The 15,925-nt window shown below is 52.7% G+C and overlaps 6 protein-coding genes across 12 annotated transcripts; 4 read left to right on the top strand and 2 right to left on the bottom strand.

Annotated features, from left to right (window-relative positions):
* Positions 1-3: 3 nt before the first annotated feature.
* H257_00018 (hypothetical protein) lies at positions 4-4,626 on the top strand. Of its 5 annotated transcripts, none has more exons than XM_009822481.1 (24): positions 4-219; positions 301-400; positions 464-549; positions 598-673; positions 722-784; positions 850-898; positions 958-1,027; positions 1,087-1,164; positions 1,691-1,758; positions 1,809-1,849; positions 1,901-2,140; positions 2,193-2,321; positions 2,427-2,530; positions 2,582-2,698; positions 2,750-2,969; positions 3,035-3,106; positions 3,171-3,261; positions 3,332-3,427; positions 3,504-3,602; positions 3,657-3,773; positions 3,834-3,925; positions 3,998-4,067; positions 4,122-4,330; positions 4,580-4,626. In XM_009822481.1, exons 1-23 carry the CDS (start codon positions 75-77, stop codon positions 4,254-4,256), a joined length of 2,358 nt encoding a protein of 785 aa, XP_009820783.1. In that variant the 5' UTR covers positions 4-74; the 3' UTR covers positions 4,257-4,330; positions 4,580-4,626. The 5 variants fall into 5 exon arrangements, with proteins under 5 accessions (XP_009820783.1, XP_009820782.1, XP_009820785.1 ...); XM_009822480.1 differs by having other exon boundaries at positions 301-415; XM_009822483.1 differs by having other exon boundaries at positions 3,998-4,330.
* A 264-nt stretch (positions 4,627-4,890) lies between these two features.
* H257_00017 lies at positions 4,891-6,043 on the top strand. Of its 2 annotated transcripts, XM_009822478.1 has the most exons (6): positions 4,891-5,130; positions 5,196-5,322; positions 5,378-5,511; positions 5,569-5,614; positions 5,668-5,761; positions 5,808-6,043. In XM_009822478.1, the coding sequence occupies exons 1-6, from the start codon at positions 4,912-4,914 to the stop codon at positions 5,980-5,982; spliced, it is 795 nt and encodes a 264-aa protein (XP_009820780.1). In that variant the 5' UTR covers positions 4,891-4,911; the 3' UTR covers positions 5,983-6,043. The 2 variants fall into 2 exon arrangements, with proteins under 2 accessions (XP_009820780.1, XP_009820781.1); XM_009822479.1 differs by having other exon boundaries at positions 5,668-6,043.
* Positions 6,044-6,105: 62 nt separating this feature from the next.
* H257_00016 (hypothetical protein) lies at positions 6,106-8,572 on the top strand. The gene is made up of 4 exons (XM_009822477.1): positions 6,106-6,843; positions 6,910-7,133; positions 7,191-7,217; positions 7,268-8,572. Exons 1-4 carry the CDS (start codon positions 6,180-6,182, stop codon positions 7,502-7,504), a joined length of 1,152 nt encoding a protein of 383 aa, XP_009820779.1. The 5' UTR covers positions 6,106-6,179; the 3' UTR covers positions 7,505-8,572.
* H257_00015 (hypothetical protein) lies at positions 7,472-9,040 on the bottom strand (the record flags this gene model as incomplete). The annotated part of the gene is made up of 1 exon (XM_009822476.1): positions 7,472-9,040. One exon carries the CDS (start codon positions 9,038-9,040, stop codon positions 7,556-7,558), a length of 1,485 nt encoding a protein of 494 aa, XP_009820778.1. The 3' UTR covers positions 7,472-7,555.
* Positions 9,041-9,968: 928 nt separating this feature from the next.
* Positions 9,969-15,067, top strand: H257_00014 (hypothetical protein). Its single transcript, XM_009822475.1, has 8 exons — positions 9,969-11,403; positions 11,459-11,596; positions 11,654-12,121; positions 12,165-12,301; positions 12,374-12,597; positions 12,662-13,057; positions 13,112-13,816; positions 13,873-15,067. The coding sequence occupies exons 1-8, from the start codon at positions 9,981-9,983 to the stop codon at positions 14,660-14,662; spliced, it is 4,281 nt and encodes a 1,426-aa protein (XP_009820777.1). The 5' UTR covers positions 9,969-9,980; the 3' UTR covers positions 14,663-15,067.
* On the bottom strand, positions 14,478-15,836 carry H257_00013. Of its 2 annotated transcripts, XM_009822473.1 has the most exons (6): positions 15,811-15,836; positions 15,355-15,750; positions 15,259-15,305; positions 15,152-15,212; positions 15,071-15,099; positions 14,478-15,009 (listed from the first exon to the last, which is right to left on the bottom strand). In XM_009822473.1, exons 1-6 carry the CDS (start codon positions 15,831-15,833, stop codon positions 14,675-14,677), a joined length of 891 nt encoding a protein of 296 aa, XP_009820775.1. In that variant the 5' UTR covers positions 15,834-15,836; the 3' UTR covers positions 14,478-14,674. The 2 variants fall into 2 exon arrangements, with proteins under 2 accessions (XP_009820775.1, XP_009820776.1); XM_009822474.1 differs by having other exon boundaries at positions 14,478-15,099.
* Positions 15,837-15,925: the final 89 nt, after the last annotated feature.

Below are 15,925 nucleotides of genomic sequence, written 5' to 3'. Positions count from 1 at the left end.
GCTGTTTCGGTCAGGTGCATCCACTGCAACTGCAACAGTTGTCGTGGCCGATTGATTGGCATTGTTGGTCTTGAATGTCACTGCCCCAGAAGGAACCAGCGGCGGGGGACACGTCAGGCCGCCAGGGTCGGATGTCTGCGTTCCACTTCTCAGCTGTCAATGAGATCGTGTCGCCTGTGCTTCGTGACGACCATGACGAAATGATGTGGGAACATCAAGGTATGTACTGTACATCAACGATGCACATGCCGTCGGTGGCCTCACGTGGGTATTGTGGGCTTACTGAAACACGGTTGTTAGCCCTGACGCCGTCGTTCGAGTTCAATAACGCTGCAGGTCGGTTGCGCTCCCGACGGAATAGCTCCCATTTGCTGCGGTCGACGTCGTATTCTGGCCAAACGTACGGCACTTCCGGGTACCCCTTCTCATCAGCATATTGTCACTTAGGAGGTCTTATGTGTAGGGAATCTGGAGACCTCGACGCGAGCAAGGACATCACGTTGTTCGATGGCGAGTACCATTCCATCTATGTGTCGCCCGCCCCCAAAGGTACACACACACATCTCACGCATCATTGCCATTCACAACCGCAAGTAGGATGGAGAGGCATCCTCGTTCTCCTGCAGAGTCCCATCTTGCTCGTGTGCATTGGGATTTTCGCAGCTTTTCTCGGGTAATGTATATATATATATATTTGTTTATATTTATCATAACTGGGCAGGCTTTGGATGGACGCCATGATTTTACGCGTGACGATGTTTCACCAAGAGCTAGCGAGTCTCGGGTACTGTGCTGCTATGTTTTTGTTGCTCGTATATCCAATACTGTTATAAATATATATATAATTAGATTTTTTGCATTTTTGATCTTTTCGTTGGCGATGGGTGGCGTCGGCACGGTATGTTGATATATATATATATATGATCCTTGCTGGATGTGATTTAAATATATAAACAGGTGCTCGTGCATTTCGTGTGCCCACAAGCAGCTGGCTCTGGCTTGCCTCAGATGAAGGTGGCTCTCTCTGGTAAGAACTTCTTCATGTACTGTATGTACATCATGCTTAACGATCACGGGGTGTGTTAGGCGTGGACATGCGCGAGTACTTGAGTCCGACGTGCCTCATGGTCAAGATGGCAGGCTTGGTCACTGCGTATGCTGCAGGTACTGATGTACTATTTTTGATAGTTGTAAATAGGTACTACATATTGTGCGTTTCACCCAAATTTGGACTTGTGCGGTATAACATTCGAATTCATTTTAATCTTGTACAACATATATTGTCGATTTGATACAAATTTGGGGAGGGGGTGCAATCGAATCGCGCCGACCAAACCGATCCACAATCGATCTGATTGGTTAAATTTCATTGAGAAGGTTTTGATTGGCTAATAATTTTGAGCTCATCTGAGGTAGCCAATCAAATCGATTTAAATTCCAACGAGAAACCACGCCACAACACGATATTTCACTCGAAAGCACAATACAAAGATTATATATATATATATGTGGTTTTGCCCCATGCCGAGGGACTGGGCCGAATCAAGCGTTTGGATTGGCAGAAATTCGACATGATGTGATTTGATTGGCTTTAAATGGTTATTTTTATTCTCTAAAGATAACATTGAGGGGTCGAATCGAATTGACCATGTATATGTACATACCTCATCAATCATACCATTTCGTATAGGGCTGAGTATCGGCAAGGAGGGGCCGTTCATCATGATGTCGTGCTGCTTTGCAGATATTCTCATGCAGGTAACGAACGTACCAATATCCCTCGGTCATCTTGACGTTTGTGTTGGTAGATGGGGTACTTTCGTCGCGTGTACGAGGACTCGTCCAAACGGTACGACTCCCTGTCACACATTTATATATATATATATATATATTTGCCTAGTCTGGAGATGCTCTCGTGCGCGTGTGCGGCGGGGGTAGCTGCCACATTTGGGACTCCGTTCGGGGGGGTGTTGTTCTCCGTGGAAGTGACTTCGTCGTTTTACATGGTGCGCAACCTGCCGCGGTCATTTTTTGCGGCGCTGGCCGGCGCCGTGACCATCGCGTTCCTCGTCACTGACGGCCAGTACGGGCTCTTTGATCGGTCGGCTGGGCTCGGCATCACCGACACCAACTTTACCAAGTGTGTATCAGCTATAAGTGAGAATGCGATTCATTTAATTTGATCATAATAGGGTGTTTACGTACGTGGACGCGGGCATTTTTGTGTTTATCGGGGTCGTGTCAGGGGTGCTGGGCGCCGTGTTTATTTCGATCATTTCCGTGCTCGTGCGTGTACGAGACTCGTGGTTCTTGTCCTTGGGGTACCATCTATATATATATTTGTTGGGAATTATATATATATATATTTGTTGGGAATTATATATATATATTTGTTGGGAATTCTACATATATATATGTATACGTAGCGGGCCTCCGCTGCTGTACAAGCGACTGATTGTCGTGCTGGTCGTGACCATCATTGCAAACGTGTCCAACTTTTACGGCGATCCAGCGTGGTTTTTGCATCGTGGTAAGACGAACAACTATATATATTTATTTTTAAATATTAATATACGAATAGGCTCTCCGCAAAAGATCATTGACACATTGTTTACGCAATCACCGACGAGGGAAGACGGGGCGTTGCTGGCGCGGTCGCTGCTCACGTTTCTGCCTCTCAAGTACTTTTTGACCATCGGTACCGTACTCGTCTATATATATATATATATATAGCTAACCCCCGAATTAGTGTGTGTGGTCGTACCCCTGCCCGCAGGCATCTTTACGCCGACGTTTGTGATTGGTGGGATCTTTGGACGGCTCGTGGGCGAGGCTATCGTGGTCACGCAGTTCGTCCCGACCAAATTTGAACCATACGAGTTTGCCATCATCGGCGCGGCGGCCTTCTCGGCGGGGGTCACGCGCGCCATCTCCACTGCCGTCATTATCATGGAGATCAGCCACAACGGGTATATATATATATATGTGTGTGTTTATATGGAGCACTAACTTTATATGGGTTGTGTTTGAGTAGATACCTTACAATCCCAGTGTCCATCTCGATTTTAGCAGCGTACTTCACGGGAGGGCGATTTGTCGAGAATGTGTACGTCGCCTCTAGAAATAAATATTATTTTTATATATTTATATATATATAATCATGCTTGTAGGTACGACGTGTTGATTTCGACCGCTCGTTTGCCGCGGTTGTTAAAGCTGCCCAAAGCTGCATATGATATTCCAACGTGGGAAGTTATGAAGGTATGGGTCGTTTTGGGTTCGAATATAAATATATATGAACATTGGGATAATATATTTTTTATGTACTTAGACGGTGGACAAAATCGACTTTTTAAGCGCCGACGTGTCGTACCGAAAGGCACAAGACATGCTCACGTCGTCGCAGGAGCCGGTGTTTCCCATCGTGGTGAGTTAGATAGATATATATATAGACGCAAATATATAAATATATATTCGTGATATCCTAATTTGATGGTGTGTAGGACAACACGGAGTTCATGCACTTGATTGGTGCCGTGACCCGCAGTCGCCTGAAGGAAGCGATAGATTACTGCAAGCTCAAATCGGAAGCCCTTGCCCAAGTACGTTATTTACTGAAATATATTTGGATAAATATATATTTATTTATTTAATAGGACGGAAAGCAGGCGCAAAAGAGCCTCATGGACTGGCGCATTCAATTTGCATATCGTCGCGGGGGGCATATCTTGTCCTTGGACGACAATGCCGAATGCACGAGGACCAAACTCACGGTACCCTTTAGCTCCTCGATATATATAATATTAATATATATATATTCATCGCATTTGTAGGTGCTGATGAACCCGAGTCCGTTTCAAGTGGTGGAAATGACGACCATGCAACGCGTGGACGCTGTATTTCGCATGCTGAAGCTCAACAATGCGTAAGAGACATGACTATCAAATATTTATATATATATATATATATATGATCTTAATCCCTTATTGTACTGTAGGTACGTGACGCAAGCGGGTCGACTGGTGGGAGTGGTATCACGGGCGAGGCTGATGCGGTTTCTGGGCACTGTAAATGAATCATCTATCCCTTGATAAATGTGGACTTACGAAATCTACTGATAGGCCACCAAGTACCGCATCCCAGGGGTCCTGCGCCACTTGTCACACATCTTTTGCAACGTCTATCCTGATGAAAAGCACGACGACGCCAACTTAAAGAACGAGCCCAACGCAGACGACTACGTTCCCATCCCGTAGTTTTCAAGATATAAATGACGGAAAGGGATAAATAAATAAGTGATGACAAGGCTTAGTCCATTTGGCGCCAACAAGTAAGTGCATATCGCGCGATGAAAACCTTCGAAAATTATTTACCTTTATAAATTGATACAATATTGGCTTATGCAATATATAAGATAACGTTACAGCAAAACAAAATTATTTGTGAGAGTGTCTAACTATTAATATGGTGCATGCATTGGGAGGAGACGTTTTAGTTTAAACGCCTCGTTTTTTTCAGTTAAACCCACGTAATGTTGACGTTAAATCATTATTCCTTACGTTTTTTATGTGGTAATTAGGTTAAACGTCCGAAATAATCCGGATATAATGGAAACGTTCATACGGATAAGTGCTGTATACAAAGACCAAGATATACTTGATGCTCCTTTTCGGCCAAGATGTGGCTGGCTCCATATATTTTCATACAAAAAGGCTGGTTGGTTTAGAAGTAAATTCTATTTCTCGATCAATTTTTCACCAATCGAAATTTTGAACCGTAACTTCTGTTGGTCCAATTCTTTCGTTATTACGGCATATTTTCCTAAAAAGTATCAATACAAAGTAAGGTATTATCCGGACATGTTTTCAAGTATCCGGCCGTGCCGTTTCGCAAATCTGACGAGCGGCCGCGATGGACAAGGGTGTTCAGAGTCTCACGTTTGAAGAGCTGTCCATCCTGAATGAGCGCAAGGAGGAGATCAAGCATGACCACAATGCGTACTTGGATGGGCATCCGGAGCTGAAGACCCTCCTGAGCTCGTTCATGTCTGCCGTCCTCATTGAGAAGCCAAGCGATGTGCTAGGCTTCGCCAAAGATCACTTCGACGCGTTAAAACCCATCAAGATATCGGTACGGCAACCCAGCGTCCGCGGATGGAAGAGGGGTGTGTATGTGAGCTCAATGTACAAGTGTAGCCGGACCCGTTGGTCGTGACTGGTCCGTCGGGCGTCGGAAAGGGAACGCTGATCACTCGCCTCCTGGGGAAATACCCGACTCAATTTGGGTTCTCGGTCAGCCACACCACCCGTGATCCACGCAAAGGTGCAAGTGGTGTTGTCACCTATTCAGCAGCATCCTTATCCCATGCGTTTCTTAGGGGAAGTCGATGGCGTCGCGTACAACTTCGTCACGGCGGACGAGTTTGAAAGCCACGTGCAAAGTAATGCGTTTCTCGAATTCGCCTATGTGCATGGCAACGGCTACGGCACGAGCGTACGAGCGGTGGAAGAGGTACGTACACCCGTCCTTAGCGGTGCACGGTCCATGCCAACTCACCTTTCATGGTAGGTCCAAACCCAAGAGAAGATTTGCATCCTCGACATCGACATTCAAGGTGCCACACACACACAACATGCATAGATATATGTAAGATCGTCAAAAACGTAGGCGTCCAGCAAGTGAAGAAATCCTCGTCGAAGATGAAGTTTCTGTTCATCGCGCCGCCGTCCATGTCGGACCTGGAGAAGCGGTTGCGTGGGCGGTAGGCTCCAGTCAGTGTCATTCATGAAGATACAATGGTGATGTAGTGGCACCGAGGCCGAAGAAAAGGTGACGCTGCGCCTGGCCAACGCCAAAGCCGAGATGGACTTTGCAGCCCAAGGCCATTTCGACAAGGTGCTCGTGAACAACGACTTGGACGAAGCATTTGCCGAACTCGAAGAAACCATGGCGGAATGGTACCCCCAGTTTCGATTCAAATAAAGATATTGGAACTTTGGTCAAATATCTTTATATTATCAAAAATTGGGGAGGAATTGCTACAAATAGTGAGAGAAAAGCCTTAATTATTTACAGTTAAGAAAGGTGGACTATTAATAAAAGTAATGTTACTCCACGGATTTATCTCGACTGGATTTTACATTGGGGTGCTGGTGGAAGCACTACCGGTAGTATTTGAGATGGGTGTGTTTGCGAGCTTGTGGACAGCGATGGCCGCCGCCGCCATCCTGTCGGCTGGAATGCATGAGGCGAAGGCTGGCACGTCGTCGACGTATTCTGTTCTGGAAACTGTCGTAGAAGGGGAGTCCAAGCTGAGCGTGGTTACCTCCGAGGTCTCGTTTGACGGGGGGAGTATCGCATTGCGGTTCCTCTTGTCGGACCAATCCATCATTGGCGGGCAGTTCGAAGACCCAGAATACAGCGACCAAGCCATCTTTCCTGGCTTTGCCATCATGCAAGCATCGCGATACTTGGATCGGCCGTTGGCGAGAGCGATGCAAATCGGATTGGGGGTCGGGACCGTCCCTACGTTCTTACGTGAACATGGCGTCCCCACGGACGTGGTGGAAATCAGCGGCGGGGTCGTGAAGCTAGCGGAAGAGCATTTTGGATACGAGAACTGCGTGGTGCCGCAGCCACAGCAAAAGAGCCGCGACAAAGCATCTCCATGCCCGAACGGCAAGACGGTCGTGATGGACGGCCTCGTCTACCTAAGTTCCAACGTCCCTCCCAAGCCGTCGTACGACCTGGTCATCGTGGACGTGTACACTGGGTACAACGTCGTGCCCTTCTACACGGACGCGACCATGTGGCAGCTCAAGGAATCGTGGCTCAAACCCAGAGGTACGAGCCATATCATGTACTATCGTGAGTCATGTCGTGTTGATGCGACTGCTGTCGTGGTGGCAGGGGTCGTCGTGTTGAACTTCGTCGGGTACGACAACTCGGACCTCGTCCGGGCCATCCACACCACGCTGCGCTCCGTCTTCCAACACGTCCGTTGTTTCCGCGAAATGGCGCAGAGCATTGAGGGCGAGCCGGCCAACTTGGTGTTTTACGCTTCCAGCGCTCCCGTCACGTTCAAGCTGCCCACGGGTTCCTTGTACGAGGACAATCCTGCGGGGTACTACGAGGTACACTCGACGATTAGTTGGGCATCTACTAACCACCTACTACTGTACGTACTCTAGGTGATTGCGCACTTTCAACAATGGGAGGTATGTACATGCAATCATGATAACGTCATGATAACGTCATGATCTGGCAGATTACGTCGTGGACCCCCGCCAGCGTCGAAGTGGCCGTGGCCCAAGATGAATTCTCGAGCGAACTCGGCTTTGACGACTTGAAACCCGTGGCCGACGGCGCGCTCATCTTGAAATCATCGGCCGACTTCGACCAGTTCCGCGAAACGCTCCAAGCGACCGAAGTGTACATGCGCGAGTACTGCATCGCTCAGTTTCCCGCCGCCTTGTGGACTCAATTGGGCTTGCCCGTTAGTTAATCGAAAAACTACTAACGTACTCGTGTTATATATGTCTAATATGTTTGCTGTCTATTCGTCCTCTTCTTCTTCGTCGTCGTCGCTGGCTTCGTACGATTCCAACCAGCTTAACCACTCGGACGTTTCGATGATCGCTTGCATTTTGCCGGCCGTCGAGTCCTCCGTGTCATACTTGTACTCGATGAACGCCTCGTCCGAGACAATGTCAAACGCGTACAGCGCCTTGAACGCCAGCTCCATCATGCCCTTGGTGCGGTTGCCTTCGCGGCCGCGGTGCTCGTGCATGAACAGCTGCAGCGCGTACAGCGCCTGGAGCTGCTCCTTGGCAGGCGCCGCGCCCACCGTCACTTCGAGGAGCGATCCGTACTCGTCCGGAGTGAGCCACTTGGAGCTCGTGATCGCCGACTCCTTGTTGTGTTCCACCACTTCGGCCAGCACCACGGCGGCTGTCACGCCCTTGAGCGTGGTCTTGGCGGCCTTGGCGAGCTCCTTGCCCTTCTTGCCGGTCGCCAGCACCGTCTGCACGACGCTTCGGTCCTTGGCAGCCTTGTCCGCCGCCGCCGCAAGCGCCGCCTTCTTCTCCTCGGCAGCGACCACCGCCGCTTCCTCCGCCAAGCGCTTGGCCTCCTTCTTCTCCGCCTCCTTGCGCTTCTTCTCCGCGTCCCGAGCCGCCTTTTCTTCTTCCTTCTTCAACCGAGCCACTTCGGCCGGATCCGGCTGGTCGTCCAGTGTCTGGCGCTCAAACGCCGACGTCACGCGACTGGCCGATCGATCGTCGTCGTAGCGACGGTCGCTGCCATAGCGTCCGCCATCGCGGTCGTTGTAGCGAGGACCGTCGTTGTTGAACCGACCACCGTCGCGGTCACCGAAACGAGGGCCGTCGTTGAAGCGTCCGCCGCCTTCGCGGTCTCCGAAACGAGGACGACCACCGTCACGGTCGTTGTAGCGAGGGGCACCACCATCACGATCGCCGAAACGGCCACCATCACGATCGCCGAAGCGGCCACCGTCGCGGTCACCGAAACGAGGGCCGTCGTTGAAGCGCCCGCCGTCACGGTCACCAAAGCGGCTAGGTTCGCGACGGTCGTCGCCACCACCTCGGCTGCTGAACGCGCGAGAAAATTTATCGTCAGATGCCGAGGCAAATCGATCCGACGAGCGGAATCCGCCAGAGGCAGGGGGCGCGGATTCTTCGCCACGGCGAGTCAAGTTCAAGCGCATGTGGGAAGGACGTTCTTCGAAGGCACGTTCGTCTCGTCGAGGTCGGTCGTCTTGGTAGCCTCCTCCACCACGAGGTTGTTCACGGTCTCCGCGCCATCGGTCAGATCCGTCGGCACGCATGGGTTCACGCTCGCGGCGGTCGTCCCTTCCACCACCGCGACCTCCGCGGAAGCCGCCGTTGTCATCGTCGGTACGTTCACGAGGTCCGCGGGGAAGGTGCTCCAGACCACCTGCGTTGATAGGCGCAGCGCGCACGTTGCTGTTGTTCTCGGTGAGAAACTCACCGAGTCCCATCTTCGTTCCTTTTCGGCTCATCTTGATTGGATTCTTGAATGGGAAGTGTCTTCGGTCGCTTCGTTCTCAAGGGCGAATGGTTGGCCCTCAGAAAGTGACCAATCCGTCGTCGCCATTTTATAATTATCACCAATCCAAACTAGGCATTTGAGTATTATTGCCCAATCAAAAACTAGCGAATTTCACAGAACATGCATGTTGCTATAGTAGTAGGCTGTCAGCCCATAAGAATGGAGGTCAACCATGCTTGGACTGACCCGTCTCTTATGAAGTCGCAGAAGATGGGAGTCTCGCGACAAACGCTGGAAGATGAGGACACAACAGCAAACGAAGCAGCAGCGGAGCAGAAGGGCAACAGGTTATAACTTCAACTTGCGACATTTCGCGAGATTGCCGACCTATTAATAGTAACGTTTTGCAACCGACGACGCGTACTAGTACGGAAGAAACACATCTCCCTCGTCGACGGCCGCTGCAAGGGGAAGACATTGAATGCCCGCGCGGGGCGTCATACGAAAACCCGCTGTCTCTGGTGGTCTCGATTGCAGCATGACCACGGCTGTGTCATCTAGAGGTAGTAGAGAGGCGCGATCAACATGAGCGGTACAGTTGAATTAAAGGAACGTTATGTCTTTACTCCCTCAACTGGAAGACTACGTCACCAGAACCGCCGTATCCGGTAACATGGTCGTCCTGTAGCTCCAGCCCCGCATGTCGATCTCATCGGAAGCGTAGCTTTCGCTTGAAATGGATAGACACTCGATCGTTGGACACGGTGTCCAACGCCCTCCACCCGATCGCTGGATGGCTCGTGTTCCTGCAGTTGGTGCAATGCACTTGGGCGTCACTTCTTGCATGCCCATATATATGTACGCGTACAGTACGCCATTTAAGGCTTACGAGAATCGTAACCGGCGGCGGTTTCGACAGCGTAGGTAACTGTCACTTCCCGTCGGTGGCGATGGATCTGATGATGCGACTCAAGGGGGGCCAGGCATTCAAAGCCATCTCGGACGAGTTCCACGCCCGGGAGCAGATGTTGGGTCAGGACGGACTGCCGCTGGCCGACTTTGTCGAGATCATGCTGAAGGGCCTTCCCAAGGCCAAATCTGGCGCTGACGCGTACGACACGATCAGTGGCCTCATCGACTTGTTCAACGACATCGACATCAACGGCGACGGCACGCTCGAGCTGAGCGAGTTCACGTCGTACTGTGTGGACGCAGGGATGGTGGCCACGCGGGTCAAGGTGGCGCCGCTCAAGTACCAGTACATCAAGAACAAGGAGTTCGTGGACAGGACGACCGAGGGCAGCGGCATCGAGAAGATCAAGTGGTGCCCGGTGCTCAAGCGAGCGCTGGTGGTGGAAACCAAGGCCAACAGCGTCAAGATCTACACCTCCGACTTCAAGCAGTTCCACCAAGTGTTTGCCACGTCTGTCAACCTCCCGAGCGCGCAAGTCGCAGACCTCGACGACTTTTCGCGGCAGACAGCGTTCACGACCGACGCCGATCTGTTGGTGCAGGACGCCGAGTTTATCACGCAGTGCAAACTGCTCGTGATCGCCACGTCCAACTTGACGCTGGCGTTCTACGACGTGGACCATTACTCGTGTGCGATGGAGACGCAGACAACCGTGTCGCAGACGATGCTGCGGTGGTGTGGCGGCGCCAGTGTGCTCGCGACCACGGGCAACAATCACGTGGTGTCGCTTTGGCGGGTCGCGGCGGACAAGGTGTGTCTGGTCAAGACGCTGGCAGCGCACCACGATGTGGTCCTGGATGTGCTTCCGATACGTGAGTACGATGTCATCCTCACATGCGACATCAAGCGGCACATTTACATGTGGGACATCCAGGACTTCCGGTCCCGCGGCCATCTCGTGGGGCACACGCACGGCGTCCGGCAGATGGTCTTTTCGTCTGTGAACGACATGCTGCTCACAGCCGGCTTCGACTTTGATGCGTTCGGATGGGATGTCTCGTCCAAGCAGGTAGTGATGACCCTCAGCGGCCACCGTGCGCCGCTCGTGGGCATCCAACTCGCCCGCTTTCACACGGAGCGAGCCGTGACCGCCGACGTGGACGGGCACTTCAAAGTGTGGAACATCCACCGCCTCAACGGGTCCTCGGCGCAGCTTCTGGAAACCATCTCCAACGTCACGCGGTTCTGTCCGCGGTCGTTTGTGACGCTGTCCCCTCGACGAGACATCGTCGCAGGCAGCAGCGTGCTGCACATGTTTGAAAGCATCAAGATCCAAAAGCACGACGAAATCCCCCTTCGGGCGTTCTACCACCACGGAAGCAATCTGTTCATTGGCGTCACGGAAACATGCGTCAACTTGTGGGATGGCACCACGGGCGCCCTCTTGGAAGAGTTTACAGGTACAGTTCGTGCGTTTTGGGTGGGTAGTTGATGCGGGTGGTGGTGGTGGTGCAGGGCTTACAAAGAGTCAGTTCTTGCTGTGCTGTCAAGATGCACTCAATAGAAAGCTCATTGTGGCCACGGAGGATGGACAAGTCGAAGTGTACAACTGCACCAACCTCGCCCGCGTTCGGAAATCTACGGGCAACATTGGTACCTTGTCCACCAGACACACAGTAGGAGAGACCATCGACTGGTATATGTGTGTAGGTCGCATCGCGGCTATCCAGTACGATTCCATCAACAAGCTGATCGTCGTGAGCACGTTTCCGTCCACACGAGACCGCGACGACGACGAGTACGGCACTGGGGGCATCTACGTGTTTGACGATAGCACCATCGGCGAGTGCGACTTGCTGCGGTCGCTCACAAACGTCCCGGTTGAAACGTCTAGCTTTAGCTACAACGCGTCGCTCGTCGCGACGGTCGCGTCCGACGCCGCCGTCCACTTGTGGGACTTTGAGACGCTGCAGTTGCGCTGTGTGTGTACGCACCCGACGTCGTTGGGGCTCCATGTGGTCGCATTCTGGGATCCGTATCCGGTCTTGGTGGCGGCAGACAACGCGGGGAACGTCTTGTTCTTCCCCACGGCGTCGTCCCAGAGCTCTCGTCCGGACGGCGGCGTCTTGCACTGCCTCGCCAATGCCCACGTGGCAGCAACACAAGGCGAGGCCAGCGGTATGCAGACTGCTATACACTGTCTAGTTGACACTCGGGGTAGAGGAGTGCAGCGTGGTGACGACGCTGAATTGTCACTACGACGACGACGCTGGCACACACATGCTGGTCACTGGGGACGAGCGCGGCGTGATTTCTATTTGGAGCCTCAACGACATGCTAGGGAGACTGCAGTTGGCAGTACGTACTACTACTTCCAATGCATGTATTCCCGAAGAGAGAGAGAGATCGACATGGCTAAGTCACGTATAGGCCATCCCAGACACCCAGCTAAAGAGCTTGAGACGGGGGTATCATTCCCGAGGCAAATTTCACCGAGTGTATGAACCCGATAAAACCAAAACGTTCCTCACGTCAAGTCGCCCCCACCCTCGCACGACATCGGCACGAACCACCCAGCCCCCCTCTTGCCAGCCCTGTGACATCCGTCGCATGTACTCGTGGGTCGCACACACGGACTCGATCCACAGCATCCAGTATGCCTGCTGTGATGAACGTTGCCAAGAACGCAATGACCTTATACTGTTTGTTGCTTGGTAGACTCTGCGAGCACCCGAACCTGATTCTCTCGACTTCATTCGACGCAACCATCTTCTTATGGGATTGGAAAGGCACGAACTTGGGTTCGTTGACGAATTTCGAGCACAACATCGTCGTGGCCCAGCCACCGTGGAAGTTTGCCAAAGAAAACCAAAAACGTGAGCGTGAGCGGCGGGACGTGGTCGAAGAGCTCATGAAAAAGATGGACCTGTCGCCCGACGAGAGGAAGCTGCAAGACATCCAGCGCCGCAAGTCCCGCCGGCCCGTCGCGGGCCATGCCATCAACCCCGTGCTCCAAGACTTGATGGACGACAACACCCGACTGCAGCACGCCCCGCCGCCGCCGCACAAAAGTCGAAAGCGGATGGACCCTGCCGCCGCCCACGCCAACGGACGGTGCGTCCCCGCTGTCTACATTGGCATGCCAATCAATCTGCATTGGAAGTGTAGACAATTGAGTTTGGTGCAAGTGGGGCCGTTGATAGCACACCGCGCGATGGCACGCAGTGCGAGCCCAGCGACGGACGACTCGCCAAACAGCGAAGACACGATCGACATGGACACCAAAGTCGAGTTGAAGTCGGGCGTCCAGTCGTTGCATGCGCGACTGGAGATGCACCAGAACCACGAGAATTTGGTCCAAACCTCGACGAGAATGTATGTGAATTACATGGGCATTCAGCACGACAAGAGCCACAAGTCGTCGCGCGTTCGCTGCGGCAAACTGAGAGACGTGGACGTCCACCCGTCGCCGTTTCTAAGGGAAAAGCTCGGCGCGGCGGACGTTGTGACGATGAATCATTCGGTGTTCACACAACGACCCAACACGGCGCCGGCGCTAAAGGCGACCTCCCACTGCTTGCCGCCTTGCATGTCCAAGCACCGCCACCCGCCTGGCGCGTCCGCGCGAGATGCAGGGAAGGTTCCGAAATCCACGAAGTCCATGTCGGCGCTTCTTCACTTGGATGACGATCCTCCAGCGGCGGCTGGCGTGTCGCCGTCCGCGTCGACGGGCAAGCTCAAGAAAATCAACGACATTATCTTGTGTGCCACGACGTGTGCTGAGAGCGAGGATGGTGGGGACAAGACGGGTATGGTATTCTTGTGCAACCAACAACAGGAGCTACGGCAGCGGATGGCGGCGACGCAGATCAAGTGCGTACCTTGTCGCAGATATGGGAAAATCGCTAACCATGGCGTCGTTATTCTAGACACGACCAACTGGTGGCCCCCCATGCCACCCGAGGGACCAAGCGGGAGGCCAACCACCTGCGCACAACGCAGCAACTTGTAGAGAAACAAAAACGAGCGAGTCGGTATTTGGCGCAAAAGAAGCGCCACGCGTCGGCCAAGATTGGGAGTGTGCTGCGGCATACGTCCATGATGATGATGCCCACGAGTCACGAAGCAGCAACTGTGGTCAACCTCCAGCCCCGTTTTGGCATGTACTCGATCAAGGAAGTGATGGTGATCATCCGCCTCTTCTGGTCCCTCGACGTCGACTGCTCGGGCACCGTGAGCGAAAGCGAGCTCATGGGGTGCCAGCAGTACTTTGAGAAGCTGGGCATCACAGACATGTCGACCATGTTTCGAAGCCTCGACTCGGACGGCACCGGCGAAGTCTCGCTCGGGGATCTGCTCAAGATCTGCTTTTTGTACGCTAGCGCCACCGACATTAAGGACATGCTCACGCTCGAGAAGCTCGGGCGCGCGCCGGCCATGTTGGCAACCGACGCGCCGCTGACGCCCGAGCAGATCGCAGACATGCACGCCATATTTGAAGTGTTTGATCGGGATCACAGCGGAACCGTGAGCTTGGACGAAGTGCTGGACGCTGTGCAGTGCAAGCAGGACAACAGTTACGACCCCCCGGCGCTGTCCATGGATGAAATCCGAAAAATATACCAAGCCAAAGACCGACATGGCAAGAAAGAGCTCGACTTTAGCGACTTTATGGCTTTGTTACAAGGCGTATACTACTCGAACAATCGCAATAAATAAAGGAAAAACCCATTATACTCGAACGACGTCGCACAGTTGCACCATGAGTCCGTGTTGCGGAGCACAGGTAAAGTACTCGACGCCTTTGATCGTGCCGTTGTTCTTGCCCACAGCTTCGTCAAACACGATGCCAACCATGTCACCTTTGCAGTAGTGGACGTTCCCCACAAAAGCCACCGTGCCCTGCCTAGACATAGCCACCACCACTTTGTCTCCGATTTGAATTGCTGCTGTTGGCGAAGTGGACGGAGCGTCGTCGGTCGCATCGCCGCTCTCATCCGACTCGTTGGTTGTGGTTGTTGTTGCCGTCTGGGCTGCCTTGTGCGTATACCCAGCCTTCCTGCGACCTACTCGGTCTGAGATATGAGAAACTAGAGTCTTCTACATCCAGAAGTAGAGTACTACTACTCGAAGATCGGAATTTGGACTTTGTTGGCCTAGACGTCATGTGTGAGGGAGGAGGGTGTAGGTGTTGATGGTAGGTGGTACCTGCGTTGCATGCGGGCCATCTCTTCAAAGAGTGCGCTCAATTCGTCGTCATCGTTGTCGTCTATACGACAACATGAGTACTGAAACGCTGGACACGTGGCAGTTACCAAACGATTCGCCAGGCATGGCATCGAAGAAGCTCTGACTGTCTTGCCTACACAAAGCCCGATCGAATCACGGACGACGCTATGCCACGCACGTACATGCCGCCAAACGCAGACATTCCGGCGAAGAGAATGTCGTCAAAGTCCATCCTTGGGCGTCCACCGCCTCGCCGCCGCATCCCTGGTCGCTTGCCCTTTGCCTTCTTCTTGGTTCGGAAGGCACTCATCGATGGGTTTTGGAACATGGCTTCAAACATTTGCATGAACTCGTCAAACGGCACTGTTCCGTCGAAATCACCATCATCCATGCTGCCCCCTCCTTCATGTTGATTCTGTGAAGTGTCAGATATGTGCTTGTACGCAGCACTGATGCGCTGGAACACTTCGGTCGTGTCGACGCCAGCTCGGTTTTTGTCTGGATGGTACTGCAATGCCAAGCGCTTGTATGCCACACGCACTTCATCGCTGCTGGCACCCGGAGCTAGGCCCAATGTTCTACGTCCTTTCGTCAGGGAAAGTAGGTCCATACCCTTCGATGCAGGCGGCGGCACTCACCTGTAAGCTGTTGCAACCGACATCGCAACCACTTGTGCCTTCCAAAATCTTGTGCCTTTTCACACCGCATTTTGATTGGCTCGTGAAAAGTTTCGAACATTTCGATTAAGTACCG

This window comes from Aphanomyces astaci (assembly GCF_000520075.1).
Source record: "Aphanomyces astaci strain APO3 unplaced genomic scaffold supercont1.1, whole genome shotgun sequence".
NCBI classification, from domain to species: Eukaryota; Oomycota; class Saprolegniomycetes; order Saprolegniales; family Verrucalvaceae; genus Aphanomyces; species Aphanomyces astaci.
Note: the sequence above shows the minus strand (reverse complement) of the source record. Positions and strands in the feature narration are given on the sequence as shown.

What these genes read in the sequence shown, in the direction of transcription:
- H257_00018 (XM_009822480.1), top strand. Translation starts at nt 75, where the DNA reads ATGTCACTGCCCCAGAAGGAACCAGCGGCGGGGGACACGTCAGGCCGC. An exon ending in CAAGAGCTAGCGAGTCTCGG is followed by an intron (nt 785 to 849) that starts GTACTGTGCTGC and finishes ATATATAATTAG; the next exon opens with ATTTTTTGCATTTTTGATCT. An exon ending in GCACGAGGACCAAACTCACG is followed by an intron (nt 3,774 to 3,833) that starts GTACCCTTTAGC and finishes TCGCATTTGTAG; the next exon opens with GTGCTGATGAACCCGAGTCC.
- H257_00017 (XM_009822478.1), top strand. Translation starts at nt 4,912, where the DNA reads ATGGACAAGGGTGTTCAGAGTCTCACGTTTGAAGAGCTGTCCATCCTG. An exon ending in TAAAACCCATCAAGATATCG is followed by an intron (nt 5,131 to 5,195) that starts GTACGGCAACCC and finishes GTACAAGTGTAG; the next exon opens with CCGGACCCGTTGGTCGTGAC. An exon ending in CACCCGTGATCCACGCAAAG is followed by an intron (nt 5,323 to 5,377) that starts GTGCAAGTGGTG and finishes TGCGTTTCTTAG; the next exon opens with GGGAAGTCGATGGCGTCGCG.
- H257_00016 (XM_009822477.1), top strand. Translation starts at nt 6,180, where the DNA reads ATGGGTGTGTTTGCGAGCTTGTGGACAGCGATGGCCGCCGCCGCCATC. An exon ending in ATCGTGGCTCAAACCCAGAG is followed by an intron (nt 6,844 to 6,909) that starts GTACGAGCCATA and finishes TCGTGGTGGCAG; the next exon opens with GGGTCGTCGTGTTGAACTTC. An exon ending in ATCCTGCGGGGTACTACGAG is followed by an intron (nt 7,134 to 7,190) that starts GTACACTCGACG and finishes TACGTACTCTAG; the next exon opens with GTGATTGCGCACTTTCAACA.
- H257_00014 (XM_009822475.1), top strand. Translation starts at nt 9,981, where the DNA reads ATGGATCTGATGATGCGACTCAAGGGGGGCCAGGCATTCAAAGCCATC. An exon ending in CCTCTTGGAAGAGTTTACAG is followed by an intron (nt 11,404 to 11,458) that starts GTACAGTTCGTG and finishes GTGGTGGTGCAG; the next exon opens with GGCTTACAAAGAGTCAGTTC. An exon ending in GAAATCTACGGGCAACATTG is followed by an intron (nt 11,597 to 11,653) that starts GTACCTTGTCCA and finishes ATATGTGTGTAG; the next exon opens with GTCGCATCGCGGCTATCCAG.
- H257_00013 (XM_009822473.1), bottom strand. Translation starts at nt 15,833, where the DNA reads ATGTCGGTTGCAACAGCTTACAG. An exon ending in CATGCCTGGCGAATCGTTTG is followed by an intron (nt 15,213 to 15,258) that starts GTAACTGCCACG and finishes GTTGTCGTATAG; the next exon opens with ACGACAACGATGACGACGAA. An exon ending in ATGGCCCGCATGCAACGCAG is followed by an intron (nt 15,100 to 15,151) that starts GTACCACCTACC and finishes CATGACGTCTAG; the next exon opens with GCCAACAAAGTCCAAATTCC.